At 39.0% G+C, this 14,503-nt stretch overlaps 1 protein-coding gene across 3 annotated transcripts in view; it reads left to right on the forward strand.

Moving 5' to 3' along the window:
- Positions 1-847: 847 nt before the first annotated feature.
- fgf13a (fibroblast growth factor 13a) overlaps positions 848-14,503 on the forward strand; it is a 96,635-nt gene continuing 82,979 nt past the window's right edge. The window contains exons 1-2 of one of the 3 annotated variants that reach the window (XM_056769625.1): positions 848-1,015; positions 1,226-1,407. In XM_056769625.1, coding sequence (XP_056625603.1) covers positions 1,359-1,407 — 49 coding nt within the window. In that variant the 5' untranslated portion in view covers positions 848-1,015; positions 1,226-1,358. Of the gene's footprint in view, positions 1,016-1,048; positions 1,144-1,225; positions 1,408-14,503 lie in introns of those variants that run through there. The other 2 variants (XM_056769628.1, XM_056769626.1) reach the window with 2 other exon arrangements.

Genomic DNA, 14,503 nt, shown 5'->3' on the forward strand with positions numbered 1-14,503 from the left:
ATTCTAAACTTGATAATACATCACATAAATATATAACACTTGCAATCTAATACATACTGGTAAAAGCGATGCTTTTTGTAAATTAAATTTATGCCATGCAAAGTTTATTGCTCTTAAAATCTTATTACGACCCTTTCTAGCTGCAACAGTGAATAGTATTGTTATATAATTTTAAGTATATATAATTTTTCATACATAGCCTATGAACCCTGTTGAGTAGTGTGCAGTCACACTACAGCGCGGTCTGTTTTCTCCGTTTCCCGTCAGACTACAGGTGCATTGGGGCAGGGGTTCCCAAACTTTTCTGCCCGTGACCCCTAAAAAACAGTACCAGGGACCCAAGACCCCCACTATCCGCGAAGGTTGGTAAAGTATACAAACATTGTGCGCAACTGTGCACCCTGCGTTGTCTTTGGTCGATATCAACCAACGTTAAATTTCGACAAATAAAAATATACTAAATTTAAAGCCTGAAAAATAATCTGCACGCACATATGAATATTTAACGTGGTGCTGTATGACTTGCTGCACCTGACCTGAGGTTATCACCTCAGGGTCACCATCAAGAGGGGGAGGGAATTCCAAAGTCTGATGGCTTTTTATTTGGATGGTATTATTTTTAACTTAACTAATATTTTTACATTTTGTTACACTTATTGATTAAATCGGCTATTAAAAAAAAAGATTTCTAGAAATCATCTTCCGACCCCACTCTCGTGGTCTTGCGACCCCCCAGGGGGTCCCGACCCCTACTTTGAGAAACCCTGCATTGGGGAATATATCCCTACAGTTTCAGAAGGTGGTTCCTCAGATTTTATGCGCGTTGGCTTGCAGTGAGTCACAGCTGACGTCGACTGACACTCGGTGGAAGCCCCTCTCTTTCCCCTCGCGCCTCTTCTTCAGCCGCTTGCTTCATTCGCGAGGTTATTTTCACCAGAGCACCTCGAGCTTCACGCAGGGGCCGTTTCTCTACATCAATGTGCATTAATGTAGGAGGCAACGTGGAAGAGATAAGGTAAGATATCAGCTTCTCCATAACAAAGACCACCGAAGGTCTTCCCTAGCGGCTGCGTTTGTTTCTGACATTGGACTTGTTACTGCCACGCGCTTGTAAACTCGACTTTACGTTGAACGTTGATGATGGTACATTTTGATAGTTACTGGAACGTACTTTTCCTCTCGTGTTAAAATGCACTTTTGTTTATTTACATTTTGTTTCTTGCAGAGCTCTTATCTCATTACCTGCCACCTTTGTTTTGGATTTGCCGAGGATTTCGTAAACGAGAGTGGGTAGCCAACGACTGAAAGATTTTGGGTGTTTAGTCTAAATCGGGATCTATACATCCAAACTGGGATCTATGAGTGGAAAAGTGGCGAAGCCAAAAGAAGATAAGGATGCTTCAAAGGGTAAGAAGCGAGTCTTGAACGCCTCTATTGCTCACCGTACATCACAGGTTTAAAGCGACCGTGAGCTCATTCATCTCCCACTCGTTGCATTGTCCTCCCACAATTCTGGAGAAGCAGTTATTAGAAATTGGGCAAACGTCAAAGACAAAGGTTTATGAGAAACTAAAGAAAATTAAAATACGTTATGGGTTGTTATTATTAAGAGCCAAAATGTCACCACATGATAATAGCTAAAGAAAAAACCCAGCACGTTGCATTTCAGTCTGTGCAGAGATGAATAACTGAGCTGTCGCTTTAACGTTGCTTGATGGCAATGAAACGAATGCAACTGCTTGATTATTATTGAGATGCCCTTTATTTTCTTATTTTGCACATTGCCCTGGGTCTGCGAAACCAGGCAGATCATAAAATATTTATTACATTTGCTATGATCTGCGCTGTGTGATGACGCTTAATCGTTTGTTTGGGTAGCTACTGCGCAAATGACCTATTGCGTAAAACTGAGCTATTGCATGTCTCAGGAACAGCCGCGCTTCAGCGGGATGTAAACTGGCCAACTATTGCCATGGAGACAAAGGGGATACAGGGTTGCCAAAGAAACCTCCGTGCGATTAATTGATGTGCATGCTGGCCGTTGAGATGTTTTCGGCGCAGTTTACGACGACATAAATGTGGCTCTTTGTTCTGTATGAAGATAACCGACAGTTCAATGTGTAGCACAGGTTGACAAATAAGCAAAGCAAATGACACTTCCTTGTAATTTACTAATTCATTATGAAATATAGGATATTATATAATTACCTCAAGAAAAATGTAGTGCTATGATGTTAATGTATAAATAGAGTTACTTTTGCCTCAATTTTTGGCGTAATGTGAAGTTTATCATTTATAGATGAATTCATTCAAAAGGATCATTGAGGAGAAAAGAAATATGAGTGATTACTTCTCTAATATTTTACTTTGAACAAATAATGAACAGTATGAAAGATCACATCTATCATATTGTAAAGTTCAACACATTGTCTTATAATATTTTGTTTGTTTGTAATAAATACACAACAAATGTTTTGTGCAAGAGATCTTTTGTTTCCATTAAACACATCGTATGTGATTCATTCACAAAGCATGGCTTTGATCTTGTAATTTGTTTTGAGTAACAGTATTAGAGTCCCTTCTTCATTAAAACTGACAGGATTCAATTCGCTTTGTTGTAAAAGTAAGATAGTAAAAGTAAGATAGATGCAAATGATTTCACATGTTGGAAAGTGTTCGCTTTGCTTAATGCTAGATAGTGATAAATGTAAGGGAAATTTTTGTTTAATGTGAGCTTTTACATCTGGTAATGCATTTCTTAACAGCGCAAACGGTTGTACTATAACTTGAGAGCATTGTCACCTTGGATAACTTTCCCATTGTTATCTGTCTCTCTCTATTGAAAGTTTCAAATATACAAATTTCCAAGACATTGTGACTGTATTATTATTATATTTAATGTGTCTAATTGAAGGGATTGTTATATTTTCCTCTGTGAGTGTCTAACGTTGCAGTGTTATGTAGACTGATGGTGTTGAATGCTCAAGGGCATATGACAGAGCAAAGGTTAATTAGCCAACAGATAAAGGCCACAGGCCTTGAACGGGCAGACATATTCAAAGTGATGCAGTGCCAAACCAATAGGCATCCAGACCTTAATTTAGAGAAACTCCATTAATCACAAAACAGCCACTTTATTTGTGCCCCGTGCTGACACCTGCTCTAATCTTCTTGGCAAAGCAGCACCCCCGCTGCTACAGAATCCAAATCCTCTGACTGGAGGTGAAAAATAAACATGTTCCCTTGATCTGCTGGACCCTGAGTCAATTAAATAGCTGGATATGACTTCTGGGTAATGGAATGTTCAGATTGTGTTTACACTGTGGCATTTTCAGTAAACAGTTGTGCGCTAAATGATGGCAGTAACACACAAAAAACAAATGCCTTTGAACTTGTTGTTTTGATGTTGCCACCCACATTTAACCCACAAGGTGAGGCGAGCCATATAATTTGACAATGCGCAAAACTAAACACTTCCCTTATGTTCCTGTGAGATGAGCAGGGACACTGAAAAAAAACAAATATTTTCACACCAATATTTTTCGCAAGAGCAAAAGTACTGAAAATAAGCATGCATGTAATTCAGTCTTGAACATGAGTGCCACAGATAAAAGCAGCTGTTTTGACAGATTTTTTAAAATATCAACTCTGAGAAGAATTTAAGGTGGTTTCGCAAGAAAAATATACAAAACACATGTGCAAGTTTATTAAGACAGCCCAGGAGGTTGACTACAAAATATTGCCACAATAGAGGATAAACAAATATTTATAACAGATAAAATGTTATTCAATGTTTGCTTTATTTCCTGTGAGCTTTGTTTTTCTGTGCATTTTTTATATATTATATTAATACCCATATTCCACGATATGCTATGTTTATTCTTTTCACCAAATAATTTTGTCCAATAATTACCTTAAAGTTTATTATTTTGTCCATTTTATACTTTACTCCTCACATTTTGATAATGTTTATTCTCAATTGAAGGAGCATTAAAAGCAAGATACACCATGCTCCTGGGCATCACCTTTGCCTGTACTGTATATTACATACTTTTACATACTAATATGGGAAAAATTGTCTAGATTTGATGACAGAAAGACAGTTGCAATGTGTTGCCGTACAACATCACAATGCGGTTATTCTACCATACATATTAACACTATGAGAACACTGTATGTCCAGATTTGAGCACTGAAAGTAAAACAGATCCTCTATACCTCACAGTGCTACCTTAAAATCACTTTTGATCATCAAGACTGTGACATCTGCATACCATGTATGCTTGTGTATATTGTCTGTAAGTGCTTTCAAAAGGCTGTCTAAGGGCAGTGTGATTTGGGACAGTGCGACATGTTCTAGTCTGCTCCATCCTCAGCTCTGACAAAAATTTCAGCATGCAGCCCTAAAGGAAAACTCCATTTGGATTAGAGATCTGTCACTCCGCATTTCTGCCCCGCTCTCTGAAATGTTAGGAAAATGCGCATGTGCTGACTGTATAGCTCTTCCCTCTACCTCATCAGTGACAGCTCGGCTGGTGAACGCTGCATGAGCATGTTCGGATTGGCTGGCCGTTTTCTCGGCATAGCCACTTTCCAAACGTACCTCATAAGACCCCGCTGTCACATCACAGCCTCTGAATCTGCCTGATAAGAAAGAGGAAAACAATGCAAATCTTGTTTTTGTTTGTGTTGGTAAGCAGCGATGACATTTCAAGCGCCTCTACTCGCTTTGGCAGTATGCCTACAGTGAGTGTAATTGTTGACATAACTGTTTTTGTCGAGTTACAGCGGAATAGAATATTCATTGTGCAATCAATATTCAACTCATAGCACTCATAGTTATGTCACTGTCAAACACAGCAAAGCTTAAAGTAGCCTGATGATTTATATCGAATTCGGCTCTGTGACCTCAAAATCTCAGTGCTTGAGATGATGTTCATGAGCTCTAGAGAGCTCTTCTGAAGGGACTGGTGTTGAATGCTTCCTTCTTAGTTTATGTATAAATGAGCTGTGCTTTAGAAGTCAGTTTATAAACGATTACTCATATCAGAAGGTCACACTCACAACCAAGCTGTCCTGTTTCCTTCTTGCCTTTGTTTCACTTTTAACTATTCCCTTTCTGCTGGTTCCTAAACCTTTGATGTGTGTCTCGTAATGTTCATTTTGAATGATATCAAAGCATTTAAAATGATGAAAAATTCTGTGGTATAATATAGCTGTTTTTGTTGGGATATGTTACATAAAGGATACATGTACAAAGAGGTTTAATTATAAGAGAAAACAATTGATTAGAATGTAATGGCAGACGCAGAGAGAGAGAAAGAGCGAGAGAGAGAAGTTACCCTAAATGGGCCATTGTGCTGAATTTCAGCATTTTGACTGATGACAGTAGTCGACATGCAATGGCTGTAATGGGATTTATGGAGCAATGCATTTACAAGGATTAAAACCCAATCAGTCTTTCTGAATTGTGCATGTAGGGCCAACTACATTCTAAAATCCTCAATAATTCCAGACATTCCCATTTTAGAAGTGTACAGTTTATTGTACAGTAGTTTCGATGCTTTGGTTGAGAACAGTGCAGTATGTCAAGCATTATTAACAAAGTCTAATCTCTGAAATAAGAATTTTCACAACCTGTCTCGATCACATTCATAACCAAATCAATTAGGCCTGATCTGGTTTACTGTATTGTTGAATTCTTTCATTACGCTAATGGCTTGATTCAGAGAACATATTTTGTGTAGGTGTGGGATTAAGTGGCAGTTCAGGATTTTGGATTACAGGTCTAAATGTAATTGTTTGTGGTTTAGAAAGGCATTTCTGTGCCATTTATTTTGTTGAAATGTTTGTATATTGAAGTTTTACTTCACCCAAAAATGTTAACTCTGTCATTATTTACTCACCCTCTTGTCTTTTTAAACCTTTATGACTTATCGGACTTTCTTTCTTCTGCAGAACACAAAAGAGAAGATATTTGAAAGAATGTTGGTAACCGAAAGGATGACGGCACCCATTGACTTGCATTGGTTTTGTGTCCATGCAATAGAAGTGAATTGTTCGGTTACCGACATTCTTCAAAATAATTTTTTTGTGTTTTGTGTTTTTTGAGGGTGAGTAAATGATGACAGAATCTTTGTTTTTGGGTGAACTCTCACTTTAAACATAAGAAAGACCGAATTTGGAAACACTTTATCTTACATGGTCTGTTTAGGAAAAGTTGTTTTACATTATGTAACTTCTGCATTAAAGTAAATCAAATGTTAATTATAATCTATCCATTTTGGTCGGGTTTCTCAGCAATTAAAGCCATTTCAGGTCACAAACCATTTCAATGTGGGGTTGCATGAAATTGCCTCTGTTATGAGACTTGTTGCATAACTAATAATCCAATGTTTCATTAAAGTTATTTGGTTGTTATGTTATAAAGAGAATGAACGTCAGTCACTTTAAGAGTTATTGTAAATAGGAAGTGATGTGACACTTTAACGTAAGAAATGCAATTGAGGAAATAAAAGTTGTTTTGCTGAATAAAGAAAAAAGGAAAGTTCGAAACGAGTTGACTTTCCGACAGAACAATTGAGGATGAGGATGGCTGATGATACCCCCATGGGATCGTAATCTCCCCCGAGCCCTTTTTCCCTCCATCCTGGCTTGCCTACGGTCCCATGGGAACAATAGAAAATGTCCTTTGGAACACACCTGTTTGCAATGGGCCTCAATGCTGTTCTGACAAACCGGAAAATGACCATAGTTCTTCACTGTCTTGGCGCCGAAGGACGGCGGGTTTTTCGCACGCTCTGAGAGGCGGATGATTACTCTGCTGCGATGACATTGTTTGATAGTCACTTTGAGAAAAAGCAGAGTCTCCTGTTGAAATGGCTGCAGACAGCGCAGACAACTCGCTGGTGAGTCGGTTACTCAATAGTTTGTTGATTTCAGAGGTTTGGCAAACCGTGCTGTTTTGGTACTTTATCGGACGAGATGATACGAGATCAGTTGATTAGAACCAGTCACTGAATAACGGTTTGAGAGCCAATTTGGCACAAGGGTGCTCTTTCAACGAGGCCTTGCCTCAGACTCTTCACACTACAGAGCGGCTCAGCATGCCACTATGGGTCAGAGTCCCCGAAATCTTCCCGTTGGACTGGGTGCGAATTCTGCAGTCGCACTGGAGTCAAAAACTCTTAAGGTAGGCATTAGGCCCAGCTACGTTTCAGTTATCTGATGGTTCCCGTTGGCAAGCCAATCGACTCTGGAAGTTACAGTGCCCTTTTGGTATGGATCAAGCCCCTGCACTAGGCTCTCCCACTCTCTGCTTAGTCCACCATGCCCTCTTCCCCTGGCACAGTATCAAGTGCCTCCGCAAGCAACAACTCTTCCAGCATCTGCAGCACTGCAAGGCAGATCCACAAAATCTCACACCAGGCCTTCACGTTTCAGGACTATTTAACATTTTCACACTTAGTTCACTGGAAGGGGAGGGGTAATGTTTCATTGATTAAAGTTATTTAGTTGTTATGTTGAAAAGAGAATGAACGTTGGTCACTTTAAGAGTTATAGTAAACAAGAAGTGATGTTGGCGCAGTTGAGGAAATAAAATAGTTGTTGCTGTTGTTGATTAAAGAAGAAAGGAAACATATACATGTTCTTGGACATCCGGCAGCAGCATGTAATCGCTTATTTAAAACAGGTCACAGCTACACAATTCATGTACATTTACAATGCATCTCAAGGGAAGCAGGGTAAAGAGTGCAGCTTTCTAGAAACGACCACTTCTCCTCAGACTGTGCATGGACCTCACTGTTACTGTAGGCAGTAGAGGAGGGGTTCCCAAACTTTTCAGCCCACAACCCCATAATAACAATGACAGTGACTCAAGACCCCCACAATCCTCGGGGATAAAAAAAATCCTATTCTACCCAAAGGCGCATGACGTCAACACAAAAGAGCACAGGCTAACATAATATTATTTTATAGTTATTTACTCATTACTGTACTTCTTGTTATACATAAACTATGAACTATTACTACAGATGGTCTAAATTCATCAAACTGATTCAGTTACTGATAGATGTGCCTCTTTTCGTACCTGAGTACGATGGTCCCTCTGACTGCGGCACTTTTTCGCCCTCCTCCGCTGGCCTCCTAACATTGTCTTTGGTTGTTATTAATCAGCGTTTAATTTCATCAAATAAGATAATCCTAAATTTAAAGCCTGAAATTCCTAAGGCTTATGGCTTTTTATTTACCTGTTTTTATTTTTAACTTAGCTAATATTTTTTATATTTTGTTTGTTACACTTATTGATTACATATGTTTTTTTCTGATAATAAAAAAAGATTTCCGGAAATCATCTTTCGACCCTGCCTTCACAGCCTTGTGACCCACCGGGTTCCCAAAGTTCCTACTTACAGAAACAGCAAGTGGATAATTACAGTAATGCTTGCTGTTTGTCACACAGTGTCCAGTGATCCATGTCAACTGACTGATATTCTACACCAGTGGTCACAGGACATGTGACATTTCAAACTTAAGAGGAGCAGCAGTAGCAATAGTTCAGTCCCGAAACCATCACAGAGTCCTGTTGATTTATGTGGCCGTGTCAGTGAAGCCCTGCGTTGGCAGTTCAGTCCCACAGGGTGCTGTGGAGATTGTGTTGTGTTTAATTACACTTCCCCCAGGCCTGAACGGTGCACCGCATAGTGGAAATTAATTTTCTGAAGCAAAGCTAGCACAAGTCATGTTGTTTATGAATTGGTTATGAATTGGTGGTCAATTTTATTGCTAGGTGTATGATGGGTGCTGAAGTGGCCAACTTTGCATATAGTCTAACGGCGTTCCTTGTAGTCAGGTCAAGGGGTTCCATTCTTGCTTAGTTTAAACTAAAAATAGTTTCAGAACACCTAAAATTGAACAATTTTCTAATTTGTGTCATCGCTAGACACGTCCACTTCCTGTCAGCAACAGTCTCTTTAGCCAGTGTCGCCAAGCTTCCATAGAAATGAATGAGTTTATGTAGCTCTGTACTGCTGCTAGTCTCTGGTGGTGTGCTGTGCACAAAGCTTTACAGATCTGTTTCACCCAGATGAAACCAATTAAAGCCAGTTGGTGTTATTGTGATATATGTGACAAGTAACCATTTGAGACAACATGCCGTTTCGACATCAGGTGGCTGGAACTCTGAAACTATCATCACAATCTTCAGTTCATGCTATCATTTCCCATGAGTGTTTTCCCACATGCTTTTCCAGAGTGCTATGGGGTCAATAATTAAAATCCATGCTTTAATCAGTAAATCCCACTGGTATATGGGATCTAGAGACTTTTTGTCATAAGGTAGGACTGAAGGTTTGTAGCGGAGGGCTAGTGCAATTGAGGTCAGAGTCAGACAATTGATTCAAAGTAGGACTGAGGTCTCATGCCTTTAACAGTGAGCAAAAGCATGAAGATGCCACACATCATGTCTGTGTAGTCCCGCTATTTAGTAGTAAGATGGTTGTTAAAGTAAATAGCTGTGATTATGACTGTGTGCATATGTGTGTCACATGTTAATAGACACCTTCCTGATAGACTGTGTTTTACTGTGAGGTTCAGTCATTGGATTGACCATGAACACATTAAAGATGGCCAAATTACAGCTTGGCTGAATAAGAAAGGAAGATAATAAAGCCTAACAGTGCTTGAAAATATATCTTCTGGAAATGTACATTATGGATTAGTGAAGGAAAAACAAGGGTCATTTGCTGGAGGTAATATACATAAGGTGGCCAATTTCAGATGGCTTGGTTAGGGTTAGGCTCTGTCTGGGAATTCTGGATCCCCTCCTAAATGTATATTGTTCTGGGTTTAAAAATGAATTTCTGGAGATTTCATCGGCCTTTTAATCATAAAATCAGTCCCTTTGATCAATGGCACGGTTATCATTGCAGTATGTGGAGCAAAAGAGATTGTGTTGTGGCATTTGATTACATTGATGGACAATTGAACAACAGCCAGCCATTACCTTACTACTGTTTAAGCAAAGGCTGTTGAATCTCTCAGCGTCTATCTTTTCAAATGTTTCAGAAGCAAAGACTGCAGAAGCCTGGGTGCTTCCACAAAGTGTCCATTAGTCCACAGTTTGACATCCTTCTAGCCAAAGCAAACATTGCCTAAATTAACACTGTCAGTGCCTGGCACTACTTCAAGTAACCCATCAAGACAAGCTTATTTAAGCTGTTCTGTGGAGGTAAATGCATTGCCAGGATTTCTAACACGAAAAACAGGAAATACAGAAAAAAAAAATTGGATGAAATGCAGACTTTGTGACCAGAATGTCTGTCTATTCAGAATGAATACTTTTTTCTCATAAAAAATTAATATAATATCTAAACAGATTGTAAACCTTATATTTTAAGGCTTAGACTAGCTTGTGATTGGCAAATGATGCCATGTGTCACAGAATAAATTCATTGAGTTTAACGCTATTGACCACATGATCTCTGGGGTGAAATGGTCACAACGTAGCTGTTTCAATCAGAGCCGTGTTTATTCTTAAGAAGACTATGTGCTAGATTTATCAACAGCTTGCCGTAGCGTAAACGGCACTTTCGGGGTTAAAAAGCTACTTTCGGTATTTACGAAAAACACACAGTGAAAATCTGCGCTGAAGAGGTGTGGACACAGGGGTTTTTGCGACTGACCTTATTGCATGATTGCAGTTTCTTCTCCAGACGCAAACTTTCTCGGAGGAGAGTATTTGAAGGAATCACTCGACACTATTTACCACGGTTTGCACGTGTAATTGTACTGGTATTTGCAGCTTTATTCAACGCCCCAAAAAAGCATGTCTTAAACCCTGCGCTAATTTGTGCTGCTTTTGGTAGATTGCATTGGCCATTATTGGACTGAAATATTGGGCCTCTTTTTTTAATGCGTTGTTAGTTGATAACCTGCAGAATTTTACACTTTTACATTTTTTTCAAAGCGGTCTCGTGCTATTTTGCACTGTTAAATCTGGCCCTATGTCTAAACAACATTATCACATGATACAGATAAGATCCTTTTGTGAGACGATTGTCAGCACAGAATTTCTCTCACCACTTGACTTTTGACTGTGAACCCTTCTTCAGAAGTTTTTTAAGGTTCAACCATCGAAATTCACTCATGTGTATACTTTTGATTGTACCTCCTCTCCGAGTAATTTGGAACCAACCAGATTTGCAGAAAACACAATGAATCTCAATCTGCCTCATTATTGTGCAGTAATGATGTTTGGATGATTGATGATAACTCACGGGCTCAGGGGTTGTTGTTTACATCATTTCTCAAACGTTTGAATAATCGTTCGGTTTCTTAAGCCTTAGGATATATGTACCATATGTGCGCAACTGCGTGTTTGCGACTTGTGTACACTGGCATGTGATCTTATGTCTCCAAGCACAATCTTATCTGAGGAACTCGAGTTTCCAGAGAAGAGACAAAGTAAGACATTGTTAGAATGACGGCGGCTGAAAATAGCTTTGCCGTTGATCCCTGAAGCTGATTTCACACACTGCAGTGATGGATGTGAGGTGTGTTTGTGCTTTGTGTTACTGTCAGGAGCACGCACACAGGGAAGAAGTCATTTACATTAAAAGACAGCCGAGGCAACAAAACAGAAATAAGTAGCGAGCAAACAGTCACAGACTCTGGCTCAGATGTCATGAGCTGTCGCACGAGGAGAGCCTAGACAAGATTATGTTGTTGAAATGATGCTGACAGCCTTAACATTGGATTAACTTAGTTTTGTGTTTACTAATCTTTGGATGAATTAAAAATTTTGTGGTTAAACATAATCATGGTAGACCTTTCTCTCCGTTAAATCGTCTGAAACCATGAAAATTCTGAAGTCATTTGTCAGCCTTCAGATGTGATAGTCATCATCAATAATGTCAAACATCACAATGTCCAATCATTAAAATTCTCTTTATCTAAATCCAGGTCTGCATCACATCTATTATCCTGAGCTCAGAATAGCGTTGAAAGTTAGTTACGCGCTAGTTTCATGATAACATACCAAAATTGTCCACATTGGCTTCTATAAGACTATATATCAGCCCCTCCGATGCAATAGTGCAGTTTTACTGGATCAAAACCTCGCTCATCATAGAAGAACTGCTACTTCACTAAAGTATACTCACCTTCACTAACCTGCCATCTTTAAAGCTCTAACCAGGCCCCTAAATGTAGATTTCAGACAAATTTATCAGGCACACAACAAAACTGTTCAGTTTTTTCTTAAAGAAGCATTTGTAAGCGGTCAGATGGTGCTGAGGAGAACTGTGACTGTTTAGCGGTTAGCTGTATGTCAGTAAACAGCCAGTGACAGCGACAGGGCCGGCTGATGTCATTAAGTCAGGCCTATTTGCTTGTAATGAAGTGCAGCGTTTGAAATGCTGGCAGACTTGTGTTCTATTGAGTGCAACTTGAGCAAGTTGGATGGACAGAAATCACTAGAGTCTGTGACACGGTCTGCTAAATAAATGTGTGCTGCGAACCAGTGGAATAATTTGTGTATGTTTCTCTAATCTGCTTTCCTGTGAATATTTTAATGAAATTATCTTTCTATATACTGTATGGTAGATATAAATATATATATATATATATATATATACACACAGGTGGCAAATGCAATTTATTTACGTAAATACTATTTAAATGGTGTATGTTTTCTAGCATTTACGGCAGTAGTAATTCATCAGATATAAATGATAAAAGAGAGTTATGACTGGACATATATCCTGACGTCCGGTGTAGACAAACACACTTTCAGCAATTTAAACACACAGTGCAAAATGTGCCAACAATGATAGAGCGATGCCCGCAAAGTACTACATGCCAGATCGCAATAGTGCACTGCATCCTCAAAACATAAAACTCACACCCGGCCTGCCAGACGGGCAGTTACCCTGTGCAAAGTCCACTGACTTTGTTGTTTTTGTTGTTTTACTCAATTTGTATATTTCCTCTTGATTATCTAGAACTGCAAATCTAGTAGGCTACAGTATATCCTGTCATAGTAGTCGACCTAATAGTTTAAGAGAATGTTTGCATTTATGTCATCTTCTTCAGATCTAGCGTTTGTTTATTTATTTTGAGAAACCCATAACCTCTTTACTTCTGGGCTATGAGCTGAACATCGTAGATGTCTAAAAGCAGCAGGAGTGTTTGAATAAGCATTGGTGAACTATGTGTGATGTAAAGTGGTTGGGTTCACTTGTGTGTACACTTTAGTAATAGTGAGTGAGACAGTTGATGTCACAGAAGCAATGGAGCCTCTCAAAGCAATGTGTTAACCTTCCAGGCATCCACATAATTGTGCATTTGCAGTGTTCAGGATCTTTGTCTCATGCTGTTTTCTTTCCTGTCTCCCAGTCCTGGATGATTCTGGGAAAGGTGTCCTGTGTGTTATCTCTGCTTTAGATCACGCCACCATGAGTGGGAATTTGGTACATTGTTTTATTATATTGTACACAATTTACTATTATGTAAAATTAAGTTTACAGCCCATGTGGCAATAATCTAAAACAGGAACCTTCAATTCCTTCGCGGCCTCTGTTATCACAATCTACATCTCTTTTATTAAAACACCTTTGCACTTTCAACACATTTTAGCACATACAGTACAGTGTACCGTGTACCGATAATGAATCAAGTGATGTTTAAACCAGAGCTTCGCGTTGTGAAATGGCTGTTGGTGTGGGTCTGTTTAGAGTTTAATGACTGGAGACCCCATCTGGAGTAAAAGCAGTGAGGGGCCGCACCACGGGACACCACCAGACAACACTGGAGCTGCTCATTACCTTCCCACCAGCTCAACACACACGCATGCACGCACACACACGCACGCACCTACTGTGTACACACTTATATCACACATGCTTATATATTCTAATATTCACATATACTTCACTCATTTACAGCACTTGTATTATGCAACATAAACATATTACCTGTATTTTCCAATCTACATATTGGCAAATATTTTACACCATTTGTATTTGTAGCATTTTAATACTTTTTTGCCGAATTTGTAATCTTATTCTCTATGACCTTCGCAATTAAATAGGTTGTTCACAGTTGTAATCTATGTTATAATTTCCTGGACCTGGTCACATGCTTTCGAAATAGCATATTTCACACAATAATTACAATTCTGTCATCATTAATTCACCCTTGTGTCGATCAAAAAACATTATATGACTCTTTTCTGAACACAATAGAAAATATTTTGAGAAATGTGGTTTTGTGTCAATACAATATCAAAGGAGCCAATGCTCTTTTGGTTACCAACATTCCTCAAAAAAAAGCAGAGGAGAGAAAGGCATACAGGTTTGGAATGACATGATGAATAAATGATGAAATAATTTTTATAATTGGATAAATGATCCCTTTAATACTTACATTTATCACATTAGAACTGTGATGGTTTAGCTGCTTACTGGACTGGCGGTTGTTTTTGTAATAAACCTTATTTCTC

This window comes from Triplophysa dalaica, chromosome 16 (genome assembly GCF_015846415.1).
Source record: "Triplophysa dalaica isolate WHDGS20190420 chromosome 16, ASM1584641v1, whole genome shotgun sequence".
In the NCBI taxonomy this organism is placed as follows: Eukaryota; Metazoa; Chordata; class Actinopteri; order Cypriniformes; family Nemacheilidae; genus Triplophysa; species Triplophysa dalaica.